Source organism: Petaurus breviceps, unplaced genomic scaffold, assembly GCF_028583685.1.
Source record: "Petaurus breviceps papuanus isolate PSGF00001 unplaced genomic scaffold, PetGlider_PUasm1.0 91133, whole genome shotgun sequence".
Taxonomy (NCBI): domain Eukaryota; kingdom Metazoa; phylum Chordata; class Mammalia; order Diprotodontia; family Petauridae; genus Petaurus; species Petaurus breviceps.
This window is the reverse complement of record NW_027187419.1, coordinates 94,811,443-94,829,450: the sequence shown is the minus strand read 5'-3', so window position 1 is coordinate 94,829,450 and position 18,008 is coordinate 94,811,443. Positions and strand designations below refer to the sequence as shown.

Genomic DNA, 18,008 nt, shown 5'->3' with positions numbered 1-18,008 from the left:
TGGAGCATAGCCATTACTTAAGGTCTCACAGACTGAAATGGTAGACCCTGGAAAACTGATCTCTCAGTTTCCTGATTCCCAGATTAAAGATTCTTCAAGAGAACAGAGCCCAAGGCAGCTGGGAGATTCAGTGGAAGAAGTGTTGGCTTTGGAGTCAGGAAGACCTGAGTTCCTGAGTTCAAATTTAGTCTCAGATGTTTACTGTCTGTGTAACCTTGGGTAAGTGTCATGGCAATGGGAATTTAAGATCTTCCCTGCCCCTAGGCCCTTTGATAGGCTTAAGTGACTCTGAGAACCTTCCTTCAATACTCTGTCCCCTAATAGGTTGAATGTGGTCACATGGAGCCTGTGGTGGGAGGCTTGTTTTTCAGGAATGTCTACACCTCGATACTTTGTGGTTGGGCAGTGGATCAAGAGGGTTGTGACATTCTCTGAGCCAGGAGAAAGCTACATATATTCTCATGTGAGGTTTTGTTTTGGGGCTCACATTGAGAAGAGTTGTATGATTTGACCAGATGAGACTTTGGGCAGCCATTTAATGCCCTGGCTTTGAAAACCCAGATGTTGGTGCTTCCCTCTCTGGTAACTGACTAGGTATGGATGTAATGGTCAGACAGTTGGAAGCCTATCTGCTGATTTGTTTCTCTGTATTTTTGTCTGCTTGTAACCTATATATTTTCTGAAGTTCGGGTTGCTGACCTTTTCCCTCTGAACTAGGTAAATGACATATGTTTGATTAAAGCAAAATTGTTAACCCATTTTGAATTTCTTTCCTTTAGAAAAGAAGGTCTAAGAACCTGTGTTGGCAGTCATCCTGGGGATGCTAGAGTGCTTGCTGCTACAGCAAGTCAGTTAAGCTCAATTACAGGGAGAGACAAAAGAAAGAAAGAGGGAGAGAGAGAGGGAGAAAGAGAGAGAGAGAGAGAGAGAGAGAGAGAGAGAGAGAGAGAGAGAGAGGGGGAGACAGAAAGAAAGAGAGGTAGAAAGGTAGGAAGGAAGGAAGGAAGGAAGGAAGGAAAAGAGAGAGAGAGAGCCCAGTATTTGAGGTCTGAAGGTCAGAGTTCAATCCTAGATTTTCCCATGTCTACCTTGGGGATCTTTAGCAAATCATTTTCTCTCCTTGAGCTTCAAGTATAAGGACAAAGGAGAACAAAGAGAATATCCCTATGTTGCTTAGAAGTGGAATGTTTCTCTTGCCAGTTTATTTTCAGAAATAAAACCTTATGGTTCTATAAGGCATGGCTTAAACATGCAACTAAACTGTGTCTTTAAAAAGTAGGTAAATTCCTATATCAGAGATACTATCATAATGAAAAACAAAAATAGACATAGATATTGTCATCCTGTGCTGGTATGGCAAGTTACAACTGTCATTTCAAGGAGAATTTTTTCTTAAAGTTTCCTTTGAGAAATTTACTCAATTTAATTATTTTTATCAATGTTGTTTGGTTGTTTTCAGTCATATCCTAGTGTTTGTGAGCCCATTTGGGGTTTTCTTGGCAGAGATATGGGAATGGTTTGTCATTTCCTTCTCCAGCCCATTTTACAGATGAGGAAACTGAAGCAACAAGGGGTAAGTGACTTGCCCAGGGTCACACAGTAAATATCTGAGGTTGGATTTAAATCCATATCTTCTTGACTCCAGGCCTGGTGTTCTATCTACTTCACTACCTAGCTGCTACAGTCATTTTTATACTATTCAGTTATTGTCATAATATGTCTCCATATGTTCTTATCTACTGCTCCACTTCCATAACTGATTGTAATCAGCATTCTTTGATCATTGGCAATATTGCCAGGGCCACACCCATGCAGATTTCTAAAAACCAGTACCAGGTGGGCAAGCATCCCAGGAAATGATCCTATTGCCCTCCATTGGCATGATATTTGGCAACTGTATTAGAGTTAGAGATGTTGATCACTCACTGATTAATTTATGACTTATCATATGTATGTGAAGACACTGTATTCAACAAAATAATTATCAAGGCATAGAGGTTTGTCTCCAGGTTGGATTCTGAAGTTCTAAAGGAGGAACATATAAACAAAACAAGATATGCAAACATGCAAATAATAATGAAAAAAACAGTGTTATATCTATATTTGGTTGCCCCAGATCACTTTCAGAGATTACAGGTTGAAAATTCTCTCTCTCTCTCTCTCTCTCTCTCTCTCTCTCTCTCTCTCTCTCACACACACACACACACACACACACACACACACACACAGTCTCACATGGTATCCCAAAAGTCTCAGTGCATTTTAAGTTAGGATACCCTGCATAAATGGTGAGTAGATTGCCCACAGAACATAGAACTAACCCTACTAAAATGGGAAAACATAGGTTTAAACCTGGTAACTGGATAAAGTACCCACCTAGATGAGCTCACAAATCTACCTAACATCTACCCATCTTTTAACAAAAGCTGATATTTCATACCAGGAAAGTGACTAGCTAAATAAGTAAGCCCTTTGTACAAAGAATATTTCAGATAAAATATCCTACAATTTGTTAAAAATTTTTAGTTAATAAAGAATATATAGAAGAAAAGGTTCTAAGATGGCAGAGTATAAAGAGGACCTCTGCGGGGCTCTGGCTCCGACCTCCTCCAATTCATGTAAAAGGTGACTCTGAACAAACTTTGGAGCTACAGAACCCACAAAATAACACAGAGAAGTTAACCTCCAGCTAATGACAGCCCAGCAGGTCGGCAGGAAGGGGCCAGCACAGAGCTCTGGGAGCCAAGCCCAGCTCTGCCCCAGTGGAGGTTTTAGCCTCAGGGCAGGCTTGACCAGCTGCCAGCTGGAGGGACTTCTGATCACCAGCATCTGTGGCAGTTTCTAGAATTATCAACCCATAGATGCTAAGGACAAAGTGAGAGGTTGGAGGTCCTGGGGTGTGAGACCAGCTCGCCAGAGCATGTGGAGGCTTCAGAGAGGGCACCTAACTAATACCTTCGGCAGCTGAGAAAACCCCAGCAATTGGGATGAAGCTCCCCTGTCTGGTAGCAGAGTCCTACTGTGGCAAAAAGCCCAAAAGTCAAGTAATTGAGTGGCAACATGAGCAAAAGAGGGAAGCAAAGCAAACAGAGCAACCCAACTTTACATTCCTATTTTGGGGACAAAGAGAATCAAAGAATGGAACCGGAGGAAGACAGTGAAGTCAGAACTCCTGCACCAAAAGCTTCCAAGAAAAATAAGAGCTGGTTACAGGTCACAGAGGACCTTAAGAAGGATTTTGAAAAGCAAATAAGAGAAGCGGAGGAAAGATTAGGTAGAGAAATGAGAACGATGCAAGAAAATTACGAAATGAGAGTCAACAACCTGACTGAAAAAAATAACACCTTAAAAAATAGACTAACTCAGATGGCAAAAGAGGTTCAAAAAGGCAATGAGGAGAAGAATGTCTTAAAAAACTGAATTTGCCAGATGGAAAAAGAATCTCAAATGCTCACTGAGGAGAATCACTCCTTCAGAATTACATTGGAGCAAGTGGAAGCTAGTGACTTTATGAGAAATCAAGATACTATTAAACAGATCCAAACAAATGAAAAAAATAGAAGGCAATGTGGAAGAAAATGTTCTATGGTGTGGATGTGTGAACTTTGGTGGATTCCAAGGAAGTCCCTGATCCCTTTAAAACTACATAACAAACAAGAATTCATTCAATACTGCTTATTATTCATGCATCACTGTGCTACTTAGGCATTGAATGGGGCATAAAATAAATATTGACACTTTCTCTAATGCAATAGGACAGTATTTGCTTTAGCTTGTTGTGCCCCCCCCCCAAAAGTGGCATTTCAAAAAACTGGCATTCTATTATATATAGCCTTGATCTCTGCATACATTTAGGTAAACCTGTCTTGCTTAATAATATTTATCTCTCAACAATATAAATGAATGTTTCATTGTCTTAAAGATTTGTGGTCTCATAATGGATTCTTATAAACACTTTAAATACTGATAAAAAAAATCATGTTCCACACCATTTATTTGTGATAAAGCCAATGTGAATTTTTATCTTTGAATTATGATCTGGGTTATAAGCATAAAAAATCCACAGTTTAAAAAGCTTTTCTAAGTTCCTTTTAGAGCCTAAGCTTTTAAAATGGAGACAATAGGATATGTCCCTCTTTGACAATTATAAAACATAAGCAGGCATCATTATTTTAAGACCCTTTCATTAATTTTTCTTTCTAATTATATGAGGATGACTTATTTTAACAGAGGCTCTGGAGTGCAGTGAAAACAATTGAGGAGCTGATCCAGTCTCCCTTTAATGAGTTCACACATATCAAGAAAATGCTACAAAACAACAACAACATGTAGTTCCCTTCATGGATTTTAAAAGACTTTTATACAGTATATTGGTGATAAATGGGTCTTAAAGTGGATACTTTATGAGAAATGAGGATTCATGTCCCCTGTATGTATTCTGGAAAATGTTTATAAGAAAGGATTTATAACATACAAACCAACTCTGTCTCCCAATATCATAGAGCACAACTTCTTTTTTTTCTTTTAAAATGGACAATATATTTGTCCCATAATTTTAACTTTTCAATAAGTTCCTGATCCTTCTGGAAGTTTGTTTCTCTAATAATACTATACTGTATTTCTTCTTTTATTATTAGCATGAACTATGCATTCTTGGATTTTCCCATTTAAAAATTAGTTCTTGTTCTCTCTTGAAAAATTTCATAATTTCTCATATGGCTTATGGAAATCATTCATAGTCACTGATCACTCTCTCTATTAGTATCTTTAGGAAAAAGTGATAAAGATGGAGAGGGAAAAAGGTGTAAAAATACAGTTCTTCCCCTCACTGGAATATTTTCTGAGTCAGAAAAATTAAGGCATACAACATTGTCCCCTGCCTTCTCTGTGTCAAACACTGTGGCAGTCGTTAAGGGTACAAAGACAAAAAAGGGGGGGGGTGTTTCTGATCTTTGATGCTTATAATCTACTTAAGTAAAGAACACACACACCCATATATATATATACACACACACAAGTTAATTTGGGGAGAGATTACTCAAAACTGGGTGAAGAAGAGAAGTTGTCACAGAAGTTATGTAAGAGTTGAACCTTGTTAAAAAGCATTTCAATTTTCTGTCTCTGTCTCTCCCCTCCCCCCGTCTCTCTCTGACCCCCCCCCTTTCTCTGGAGAGGCAGGGGGGAGAGAGACAGAGACGGGGGTGGGAAGAGAGACAGAGAGACAGGAGAGAGAGAGAGAATTTGAATACTTTTTTCCAAGGTTCAACTCTTACATAACTTCTGTGACATCTTCTCTTCTTCACCCAGTTTTGAGTATTCTCTTCCCAAATTAACTTGTGTGTATGCATATATTCTTTACCTAAGTAGGGATTGTTGTTTGTCTTTCTTTCACTAGCACTTAGCACACCTTGTAATTCATAATAGGTGCTTAATAAAGGTTTGTTGACTTGAATAGACCTGCAGTAGGAGTGTAGCATAACTATTTATAAGTCATGCTTCATTAGTGTCCTTCCAATGTTGAAGAAAAGGAATGAATATCTCAGAATTCTGGGTGGACCACCAATGATGAAAAGAAGGTAGGATATGAGCAAGACTCAGACACAATAGGACAGGCAGGCATGGATAGCTTGTTATCTACCTATACACATCAGTGGACTAACAGTTCGTTCTTAAATATTTGAATATTATACAAAGTGTTCTCTTTAGGGAGAAAACAAGATAATTCTCCCCTAGCTCCTCTGGTTTATTTTCAATAAATGGGGATCATATGGATTTTCTAGAAAAGAATGTTTGGTAAACAAGCCTAATTCTCTTGTCCTTACCCTCACTTTCTATCAAACAGTTTCTAAATCCCAAGCCTGTTGGAGAAAATGCTGAATGCATAATTGCATGTTTCATATTTTTAGAACACTGACTTACCATGACAAACCACTTCAGAATAGAGGATATATTAAAGGTATGATATATTTAAAATAAAATTTCATTTTATAAGTCAAATAGTGATACTGATAAGTATGTAAAATTTTGCTAATTTCTTTTAATATGTGCTGGGATCTAAAATCACAGTCACTTACAATAGCATAAAGTCATTTCATAGACTAACACAACCGTATTAAGGTATTATCTTATTATTGTTTTGAGGTATCTAAACAGCATCTAGGAAAGCTTATCTAGAATTGAAATATCCTTTAATTCAGCAATTTTTGTCTTTTGTTTTGCCCTGTTTTGGCCACTCCTCCTGCCTTACTCAAACCAAGAAACATTGAGTGATACTCTTTTCCTCAGGTTACCTATTTCACTTCTGGAAAGATCACAATGAATATAATCTGAAGTACCATAATAAGCCAGCCCCAAATCCAAGGCAAATTGGTAGAAAGTGTGTGTGTGTGTGTGTGTGAGTGTGTGTGACAGAGACAGAGATACAGAGAGAGAGAGAGAGAGAGAGAGAGAGAGAGAGAGAGAGAGAGAGAGAGAGAGAGAGAGAGAGACAGAGACAGAGAGAGACAGAGACAGAGAGACAGAGAGAGAGAGAGAGAGAGAGAGAGAGAGACAGAGACAGAGAGAGAGAGAGAGAGACAGAGAGAGAGAGAGAGAGAGAGAGAGAGAGAGAGAGAGAGAGAGAGAATGTATCTACAGAAGTGAACAGGGAGTGGAGAACATCTATTCTGAAGTCAATAGCAGCATTTATATTAATTTTACAAATACAATTTAATTTCTTGTCTTCCCATTATTCCAATTCTAATCAGTTGATGTAACAAAAAATGTCTTTAAAGAGTCCCAGTTGCATATGTTCCAGCTGGTGGACAGGGAGCAACTACTAGAAAATTTGTTAATTTGGATCCTTTTAATACTCCTATTGTGAAATATAATCATCTATTAGCTTAAGTAGGATGCTGTTTCTTCTTGAGCATTGCTACTCTCTGAGAATTTTCACGAGGGGGTCTTTTACTTTAGACCTGAAAATTCATACATACTTGGGTCATGGATCATAGACCAAGAGCTGAAAGGCATCATAGAGATTATCTATATGCAACATTCTAAAATGTCTCTTTCTCAAGGCAGTAATGATTATAATACATTAAAGCAACCACAAATAGACAGTTTTTATTGACCAAGATAGTTTAAACAGAATTCTAATCAATGATGCTAAGAGTTGTCCAAGCATCAGTATGAAAACCAGATAAAACACAAACATATATACTCTCTATACTAGCCAGATAATGCCTGTGTCTTAAATATCCTATTGTATATATACATACACTATCACACATAGACATATATAGTATCACCAGTGTCTAAGAAGACTACAATAATCAATATCATCAAATATTTATCAAGAATTTACTAAGTGGGGGCAGCCAGGTGGCTCAGTGAGTAAGAGCACCGGCTCCAGTGTCTGGATGACCTGGGGATCAAATCTGGGCTCAGATACTTAGCACCACACCTAGAAATAACTGGCTGTGTAACCTTGAGCAAGTTACTTAACCCCGATTGCTTAAAAAAAAAAAAAAGAATTTACTAAGTGCTTTCAATCAATCAAATCTAAGAGTGACAAGACAAAGCCCCTAACTTCAACAAGCTTACAGTACTAGGTGCCATATTATAGTCTTCTTTGTGGGTGTTAGAGGAACCTCAGCCACTGTCAGAATGCGACATAGAAGAAGTCAATGGATAACACAAGGTTCCACATGTCACAGTACATTAGACCAGGGGTGTCCAACTGTAATAGAAAAGGGGGCTGCTAACCCATTCATAAGGATATCTGTAGGCCACATATTGACTTAGTCTTAAAATGTAATGTCTTCTGTGTTTTATTGTATTTTATTTTGTTAATTTCCCAGTCACACTTTAATCTGTTTTGGACCACACCTGGGGAGTATTATGGATTGAAGAGGCCTGTGGGCCTCATGTTTAAAACCCATGCATTAGGCAGTTGCTCCAGGAAATTTGTCTGGTGCATATTGGGAAATCGGGACAATAAGCACACGACCCAAATAAACTACAGGTTGACTGGCAGTTTAGTTGATTACCTGCAGGTTACAGATTACAATGGACTCTCTTACCTTCTTGATGCACCCAGCCAGGCCAGTTCCACCCCTTGGAGACTCAAATATACTCCTCAGTTCCTCGAGAGCAATCGAGAAGTGCTCAATCCTGCGGCGAGCCCCCTTGGCCTCCTCTTTTAGTACTTCAGTCTGGCCACCATCTGGTCCAGTATCTATTTTGCACTCTGTGTTCTTCACTGTATCCATGTTCTTCTTTTGCTCCCCTAGATTTGCTATGAGTTTGGAAGCTGTGGGAGGCCCAGTTGACACATCAGTGGCATTTCCAGACTCAAGTAGTTTGCCCTCTCTGGGTTGGAAGCGCCTGCAGCGGCTGCCAGGAGCATTACATTCACTTTTCTGGCCATCGTTGGACTCCCATTTCTGCTTCAGAAGGTTCAGGGAGCCCTTCTGCATCGGATACTTGGGTGGCTCCAGGTTGTTCTGAAATGTCAACAAATCTTTAGTCAAGTCATGTGATCCTAGATATGACAAAACCTTCCAAAACCCTACGTTTTAAGCCCCTGAAGACTGGTATCAGTGCTAAAATCCAGCAATGACCTGCAGGCTTGGTCCCCAAAACTCAGGGCAATTATAAGCATGTTGGAGTTGGTCAGATTTAAGGAGCAGGCGGGTACTCTAAGAAGCTCATCCAGTCAAGAAGTCCTAACATAAAGTAAATAAAAGCAGGAAAGGGCTACTTCCTCCTCCTGTCCTTTTATGGAAAAGCAACTTATAATTTAGTTGCTATGTGGAAAGTTGGACACATTTCACTCATTGTTAAGTATGTTCTGGGAAAAGGGCCATTTAACAAACTCAATACCCAAGGACTAAAATTAAAAAAATTTCATTTCCTGTCTGCAACACTTCCAAGACTTCCTTTGGGATGAATGCTTACTGGAAACTCCTTAATTTAAAAATAAAAATAGTATTATCTATAAGAGTTCAAATTACTCCAGCTGGATAGATGTTGATTCTTTTTTTTCCCACATGTCTTTGAATTTGGTGGAACATAGATTACAGATGAACAAGACACATTTAAACTTCTCTAAATTGTTATCTCCTGGCTTGTGGCTTAGTCCCACAAACTCAGTTTAAAGAAGAGAATGTAGGAGGAAGCACAGTATTCTGTGCCTCCTATCTGAAAGGCATCAGGAAATAAAGTTTTGTTGCTTATCTAGGTCTATGGCAGAACCAAATTGCTTTCCGTTCTGCCCTACAGGTGTTGCATGACAGAGGAATGGCATTTATACATTTATTGAGTGTACTTTGGTCTTGAAGGATGGTATTTTTTATTGAAATAGTTTCCATTCAGGAGTTATGGAATATAGATTTACTCAGACTAAGACCTAGAAGGAATTTCTAGAGTTTATCTAATCCAATCTCTATCTCAAGTTAAAAGAACACTTAGATCCTCTTAGAGTCCAGAGGTGGGTAACCTGTGACCGAGAGGCCACATGTGGCCTTCTAAGTCCTTGGGTGTGGCCTTCTGACAGAGTCCAAGTTTTACAGAACAAATCCTTTTATTAAGGGGATCTGATCTATAAAGTTTGGATTCAGTCAAAGAGCTACACTTGAGGACCTGAAGGGCCACATGTGGCCTGGAGGCCACAGGTTCCTGACCCCTGTACTTAGACAAACCATTGTCTATCTAAAGATTCACAGGAATGCATAAGGAGTATGAATTTTAAGCTGCCATTATGAGGATTTAATAGGTGGCTACAATCACATTGCTAATTAATACACATGGATCAGCCACCTTTTATTCATACTCACAATAAAATGGTGGCACAGAAAAGAACTAGTAAATGTGTTTATGAAATTGATCAACATATGTTAAGAATTTATCAACATATGTCAGGAAATTCTGTGTTATCATGTACCAGGAGGCTGCAGAAGGGATCATATTAACATGGGACAGGCTCATTCACTATCACAGCTGGCAATAGTGACCTCTTGAGAGTTTTTAATGAGAATATTGATTCAGAGCCAGCCCTGAATATGGAGAAAAGGGATGGTGGAAAGAGAAGGAACAGCAGAAGGCAGAAGGAGTGACATTCTTACTTTGTAGAGTAGAAAGAACGCTGGTTTTGAAGGCAGAGGACCTGGGTTCCAATCTCGGCATTGGTACTTGCTACTTGGGTGAATTTGAGTAAGTTATTTCATCTCTCTAGATTTCCATTTTCATGTCTATAAATCAAATTCAACAAACATTAAATGATTACTATTTGGGAGTGAGTTGTGGTTCTTGTTGTTTATTTGTTTCAGTCATGTCTGATTCTTCACGACCCCATTTGGTATTTTCTTGGCAAAGATAGTGGAGTGGTTTGCTATTTACTTCTCCAGATCATTTTACAGATGAGAAAACTGAGGCAAACAGGGTTAAAAGTGCCTTGCCTAGACTCACACAGTTCATAAATATCTGAGGATAGATTTGAACTCAGGTCTTCCTGACTCCAGGCCTGAAACTCTGATTTATTGTCTGAATAGAGATAAAAGTGAAAACATGGAAGCTGATAAGATCACTAAAGGAAACTGTATAGAAAGGGAAGAAAAGAGGGCCCATGACAGTCTGGAGAGATGTGGAACTTAGTGAGAGAGAAGACAGAGAGGTTCAGGAGGAGGAGAAAGAAACGAAGAGGTAGGAGAATCTAGGAAAGGAGACTGAAAACAGGTGGGTAGACAGGTAGGAGAATTAAGAAAAGTGAGGGTCATGGGGGTCAAGGAGAGAAAGAATTTGTCTAGGAAGAGGGAAGATGAGCATTTAGCAAGACATGTTTGATAATCTTGGAGAAAGTCATTTCAGTTCATTGATGGGGTTAAAAGTTTTTAAAAGGGAGTAGAAAATAAGGGAGTTAGTTTAGATCATCTCTATGGTCCCATTCAGCTGTAAGTTGAATGATCTTAGGGTTAACACCACCAGAACCACAAGAATAACCAACTTCCATAAGTTATAGGTGCTTACCGTGTTGCAACTGTTTGTGGACGGGTAGAATCTACAGTGCGGTACTTCTGGGCTATAAGTAACTCCTTATACTTATACCCTTTCTTTCACTAATAACATGTCGCTTCTCTCTGCTCACTCCCGTAGTGATTCTTGATGCATATTCCCTCATGTATTAGTGGGTCCTAGGTTTAGAACTGGGAAGGACATAAGAGAACATTAATTATTTTCCTTTGACTTTACAGATGAGGAAAGTGAGAACCAAAAAAGATGAATGACTTGCCCAAGGTAAGGCAGGTAGCAAGCATAAGAAGTAGAATTTGAATACAGGTCTGCTGCCTCCAAATTTGTGTTCTTATTGCACTAGTCTTAAAATGTTTTCAATACTATTTAATGACTCCTCTCTCCCCCATAGTATCACTGTGCCCAAATACTTAATATATGACCCCCACACTTCCCAGTGACCTGGATCATATTTCTGAGATTGACAAAGAATGTGGAGACATTCTTTTCTCTTCTATACTGACCTAACCTTCACAAGTCAATTTTTGGTCAACAAGCATTTATTAAAAGCTCACCAAAAAATAGTATCAGTTTTGACAAAGTGTCAAAATAGTTCATCAAAAATAAGAAATCAAAATATTCAGGAATAAAAAAATACTCATTTTTAAACATAATTTAGTCAGTCAACTAGAATTTATTAAACACTTATTATATATCAAGGGCAGCTAGAAGGTATAGTGGACAGAGTGCCAGAGATTCATTTCCCTGAGCTCAAATCTGGTCATAGGCACTTAATAGCCGGGTGATCCTGAGTAAGTCACTTAACCCTTTTTGCCTCCGTTTACTCATCTGTAAAATGAGCTGGAGAAGGAAATTGCAAACCGATCTAGTATCTTTGCCAAGAAAACCCCACAAGGGGTCATGAAGAGTTGCATATGACTGAAACATCAAAAAAATATGTCAAGCACTGTGCTAAGCGCTGGGGATACAAAGAAAGAAAAAAATAGCAATCTGCTTTCAATGTACTCACAGTCTAATGAGGGAGAAAACATGTCAACAACTTTGTGCAAACTGGACATTTACTTAATAAATTGGGGCAGAGGGGTAATTAAGGCACTAAGATAAATGAAGACTGAAATGGGCTTCTTGTATAAAGTGAGACTTATGCTTAGTCTTGAAGAAAGCCAAGGAAGTTAGGAGATGAGAAGGTAGAATGTTAGCAATAATTTTCACAGGTCATTGATTACCATGCTTATCCAATAGAAGACAATGGAGAAGAAAAGAAGGGAAGGGAAGGGCAGGCCATGGCAGACCAGGGCAGTGGAGGGAGGAAGGGGAGGGGAGGGGAGAGAAGGGAAGAGGAAGGAAGGGAAAGTTGACATGAAAATTAAGAACATCTATGTTTGTAAAGGACAGAAATAGAATAATAAGAACACTTAACCATCTATATTTTATTAAAGGTTCCTCAAACTCTAGGCATATATAAATGCTGAAGGATATTCTTGACCATTATACTAAGGCAAAAAAATGTTATTCCATACAAGATGTGATGTAGCAAGGACCACTAATTATCATATTGGTAAATCTGTGATTGTCTACCTTACTGAAAATGTTATTGTACTTGGATATATTATCCTCTTTCTCAATGCCCACTGAACTTAAATTTGGTTCAAATATGACTTATTTGTGGCCCGTTAGACAGAGCACTGGTTTTGGAATCCTATGTCCTGGACTCAAATGTCTTCTGTTATTTACTAGTTGTTTTTTTTTTTACTTAATCGATTTGGAATTCAATTTCCTCAAATATCAAATCAAGGATTTGGATTGAATGACTTCTAAGCACCCTTCCTCTTCTAAATCCTGTGACTACTTGTTGCTGTTGGATGTATTTAAGTCAGTCTCCCAGAGCAATGAGTGGTTAGAGATTGTAATGCATCCCAGAGCTCTCTCAGGAGACACAATCACTGTCCTTCTCTTGTTATGATCAATTATGATAAATAGGCCTCCTGAATGGTCCTTTTAACTTTATTTACAAGGACATTGAAGGGCCTATTACACTACAACCAACATATTGAAAGTGTTTTGAATATAAAGTGAGGGGCAGTGGAGTGCTAAACTTTGAATCAGAAAGAATTGGGTTCAAACTAATAAATGATTTCATCAGTGTAGGAACTTCTTATATCAAATCTAATTATAACTCATCTATAGCTAATTTTCATAGGAAGCTACATGAGTTCAGAGAGATTAAGTAGCTTGGTAATGATCAACATACCCAGCAGCTAGGTGGGACAGTATAAAGAGAGATATGCCTAAAGTCAGGAAGGCTCATCTTCCTGAGTTCAACCATGAGCTCAGATACTTACCAGGTATGTGATCCTGGTAAAGTCACTTATCCTTTTTGCCTCATTTTTCTCATCTGTGAAGGAAATGGCAAACTACTACAGTATCTCAGCCAAGAAAACCCCCAATGGGGTCTCAAAGAGTGGGACATGACTAAAATGATTGAGAAGCAAAATGGTCAAACAATTTTAGTAGTAAGAGGCAATGTATTCCAATGGAAAGAGCAGTGGTTTTTGGAGTCAGGAAATGAATTCAAATCCTGTTTCTGTCACTTAGGACCCCTATGACCAAGCCAATTATTCTCTCTGAGCCTCAGTTTTCTCCTCTCTAAAATGAGGAATGGAACTCTAAGGCCCTTTAGAGCTCTAAACCAAAGGTCCAATGTTGCTATAAGCCCTTGCTATTGACTCATACTTGCTGCTTGGCAATGGGCAAGCCTCTTAACCTTTCTGACCCTACTAATAGCTCTCTACCACTGTAAGTTAAAGATAGGTTGTAATTTGAATTATTGGAGTTACCATAGTGACAGAATCTCTTCTTAATTTTTTGGCATAATTTTAAAAAGTGGCATTCCATTTCATCCTGAAATGAACACACTTTCAATATGTCATTTGTGATATTTTGCTTTTCTCCTGAGAGGACAATGCCTTCCTTTATCTGTGTGAAAGTCAAGGAGAATATGAGGATTCGTTTTTTGATACCTTGTGTTGGGAATTTTCACATTCTTTAAAAAAAAAATCTCATCATTAATCCAAAAGGTCAACTGTATCTCAAGTATTTTTCATTGAGTTTCTTGATACCCCATTCCTAAAGTATCCCACTTTGTTATCACCAAGTGACTTGCATATTCCTTATTCATAATTCAGAGATTAGTTGGCCTCTTTCAAAAGTGTATACACAAGGTTAAAAAATGTATTCTTGTTTCCCAAATTTTTCATTTCCTTCTGAACACTGATCAGCAGAGTTATAGCTGTAGTTATATTGGCATAAGTGTAATAAGGTCACAATATTACGTGGGTTGTGTCAAATAACAGTGGGTTCAAATCCACCCCCCACTTCCTTCCTAGATTTGCAGCTTTAGATACATTTCTTAACTTCTTAATTAACAAATATTTAGGCTTCTGTTTTTTCACTTGTAGAATGAAAGGTTTTAGATGACCTGTAAGGTCTCTTCCAGCTTTAATTTTGAGGATTCTTTGTTTGCCAAACTGTTGTTTTAAAAATTAAAACTATGCAAATCAGTTTTCTAGAGGTGAGGGGAAAGGAACTTGAGGAATGCAGACCTGACAGACAATGCTTAAAATTCATCTGACTCTTATGGACACCAAGACTGAGGTACAACTGAGTCCAAACCCTTATACTTTCTTTTATCTTGGACATACTTTTGGCTAGTGGTTTCAAAGTGACAGACACATGAGACAAAAACAAACAAACATCCCAGCTGAAATAATAACAATAATAACAACAAATCCCCAAGCAAAGAGATAAAAAAGGTAGCTTACTTGCCTGCTTATGAGAACCAAACTATTGTCAATTTCTACCATACATGAATGGTATTTCTAGCTTCTTAAATTATATAAATAGCCTGGCTGTTCACTGGGGTCTCTTAGAGGCAGAATGTAAAAGGGTTTAGTATGGATGCGTGTTAGCTGACATTCAGAGGGAGCATAAAGTTCAGAGACTATATTTCTTGTTGCCAGGTGTTCCACTATCTCATGGGAGGCAGTATCAGGTGTGTATGGGGAGAATATTTAAGCAGGTGAGAACTCATGTCTAATGCTAGATAATCAATCATCAAAGAAAGACTAGCATTTTTCATAGCCTTGGTGGTAGAGTTATTTTTTTTATATAACTTATTGTAAGAATCCTTCTATCATTACAATTTTATCCATTAGCTGCCTGGAAAAACTTATCTCTAGTCAAGAAAAGATTTGCCTATGTATATAAAATCTTTCATATTAAAAAAAAACTTCATGTAACACATGCTCATCCACACATAGAGACAAACCAGAGTGACCAAGAAACAAAAAGCATTGGATCCTCCTCAAAATGAAATTTCCTAAAAGGTTTATTTTTTAAATTCATTATCAAAAAGATTTTTGAAATGTCTATAAATATTTTCCACCTATTCTAATTTTACTTCCTTATTTTAATTTTCCATTAACAGTCACTTGAATAGAACATGTAATTAATTCTTTCCTGACTTTTAAAACTTTTAAACGCCTTTAATCCAAATCTGATACATACTGCTATGGAGTCCTAGTGAGAGATTACATTATTTTTTTTTTAAAACTTGACTTTAGATTTTATTTTACACATTTCACAAAATCAGCTTATTGACAGAAAGAATATTTTTGTCAAACTAATTTGGAGTTTTCTTATGTATTTTATAGGTACATCAATCCTTTTGGCTTATCTTTCATTTTGCTCATGCTTTCATCAAATTGTAATGTATTCATTTTTTTTTTTTTTACTTGAGCAGAGTATGAACCTGACTGGTAACTTAAGCCAAAGAGTCAGTTTACTATAGCATCTCTTTGTTTTCAATGATTAGTAAACCCCACAGAGGCAGGCTAAAGATATCCTTGCCTTTTTACCTGAATGTAATCATATATTTTACAGGTAAAAATTCATGACCTCATACAATCATATGATATTGAATGTACAACTAACACTATCATGACTGTACAAGTTTTGATAACATGGTGCTCTATTTAAAGTACCTTTAAAACACAGCATAATGCAGAGGAGGCAAATACTAGGTCCTCAGGCAGCATTGAGCCTTGCAACACTTGAGTAGAGCTTGAACCAGATTAAAATGTAGTTGGGAAATATTTAGCAAAATAAACAGAAATGCAATAGAACACAGAAAATGTTAATAGGGGTAAACTAGGTGGTACAGCAGATAGAATACCAGGCCTGATGTCAGGATGACTCATCTTTCTGAGTTCAGATCCCGCCTCAGACACTAGCTGTGTTATCCTGGGCAAGTCATTTAACCCTGTTTGCCTCAGTTTCCTCATCTATAAAATGAGCCGGAGAAGGAAATGGCAAACCACTCCAGTATCTTTGCCAGGAAAACCTTAAAAGGGGTCATGAAAAGTCAGACACAATTGAACAACAATGTTAACATGGGATTTCCTAAGTCAATATGCTACCTCTAAGATCCTTATGTATGGGCTAGTGTACCCAGTTTCTATGTGAGTTTGACACCAGTGGTGTAATGAAAAGTTAGTCTTGGAGTTAGGAAAACCTGTATTCATGTCTTGCCTCTGAAACTATGTGTGAACATGGGTGAGTCAATTAACCCTTCAATGCCTCAAGCAAATCTCCTACCATATAGTTATAGAAGAGTTCTCTACCTATAGAGGTGGAGTCCCTATACAAGGAACTCTCTGGTCTGAAAAAGTCTTAGAGCAAAACTAAGACAAAACTGTGCTCATCCAATGGAGAGCATTGAGATATTGCATAAAAGAACACAACCACTGAACGAATTCATGAAATGATGATTGAATAAAATAAGGTATGTAAAGTTATAATGGAAACAATATATGTAAATGACTTTACAAACCTTAAAGCACTATATCAATGTTAGCTGTTATTATTATTATTATTACTAATTGCCCCCTTTGACTTAATTTGATATTAATCTTCTTTATTTTGCTTAATTTCACAACTTGTTCTTGTGAAATTCCAAGCCTGTAGAATTTTCTCAGTACCCTCTCATTCTACCAGATGGTTTAGAATCAAAGCATCCTTGGGGTAGAAGAGCTCTTAGCCATCATTTAATCTAGGTTTGTGGAGACCTGGTGTTCAGCATTTAGTATATAGAACCATAGATCTGGAACTAAAAGGGCCTTTAGAGGCCAATTCCTTCATTTTGTGTGAGGGATGAGGAAACTGACACTCAGGGAAGAGGAGTTTTAATAGTAGCAGTATTTTTCTCTCTTAAATAATGCATATGAAATCACATAAATAGTACTGATATTTCTTACACGTGTCAATGAAAATAGACTTTGTATTTTTTTTTTTACCAATTTTGCTCCAAATTTTCCCTTATCTCTGATTTTCCTAGGAGATATACTATAATCTCAATCCTCATTCTACTTCATGCTGTGCTGCAGATGTGTAAGATTCTGGAACAGCTCTCCTTTGGAACGATCTTCATTTTGTAAATCAAGTGTCTTTTGTGATAATTACCTAATGTCAAAAATGCATTCCAGATCACTTTCATTTTCCTTCCTTCCTTCAGTCTTGTCCTTTCTGACCCTGTGTCTTTGTTGTTGGTGGTTTTTTTCCTGTCTCTGTCTCCTTTTGCCTCTGACTCTCTGTATCTCTCTGCTTCTGTCTCTATTTCTCTGTCTCTGTCCTCTGTCTCTTTCTCTGATGTTCTGTCTCTCTGTCTCTTTGTCTGTTTCTTTGTTTCTCTCTGCCTCTCTCTCTCTGTCTTTGTCTGTCTGTCTGTCTCTGTCTCTCTGTCTCTGTCTCTGTCTCTCTGTCTCTCTCTCTGTCTCTGTCTCTCTCTGTCTCTCTCTCTCTGTCTCTGTCTGTCTGTCTGTCTCTCTCTGTCTCTCTCTCTGTCTCTCTCTCTGTCTCTGTCTCTCTCTCTCTTTCTCTCTGTCTCTGTCTCTGTCTCTCTGTCTCTGTCTCTCTCTCTCTCTGTCTCTCTCTGTCTCTCT

General features: G+C 37.9%; 1 protein-coding gene across 4 annotated transcripts in view; it reads right to left on the bottom strand.

Moving 5' to 3' along the window:
- XIRP2 (xin actin binding repeat containing 2) overlaps nucleotides 1-8,712 on the bottom strand; it is a 421,126-nt gene extending 412,414 nt beyond the window's left edge. For 2 of the 4 annotated variants that reach the window (XM_069079909.1, XM_069079910.1), the window contains exon 1: nucleotides 8,064-8,712. In XM_069079909.1, coding sequence (XP_068936010.1) covers nucleotides 8,064-8,459 — 396 coding nt within the window. In that variant the 5' untranslated portion in view covers nucleotides 8,460-8,712. The remainder of the gene's footprint in view (nucleotides 1-8,063) is intronic. The other 2 variants (XM_069079913.1, XM_069079912.1) reach the window with 2 other exon arrangements.
- Between the last annotated feature and the right edge of the window lie 9,296 nt (nucleotides 8,713-18,008).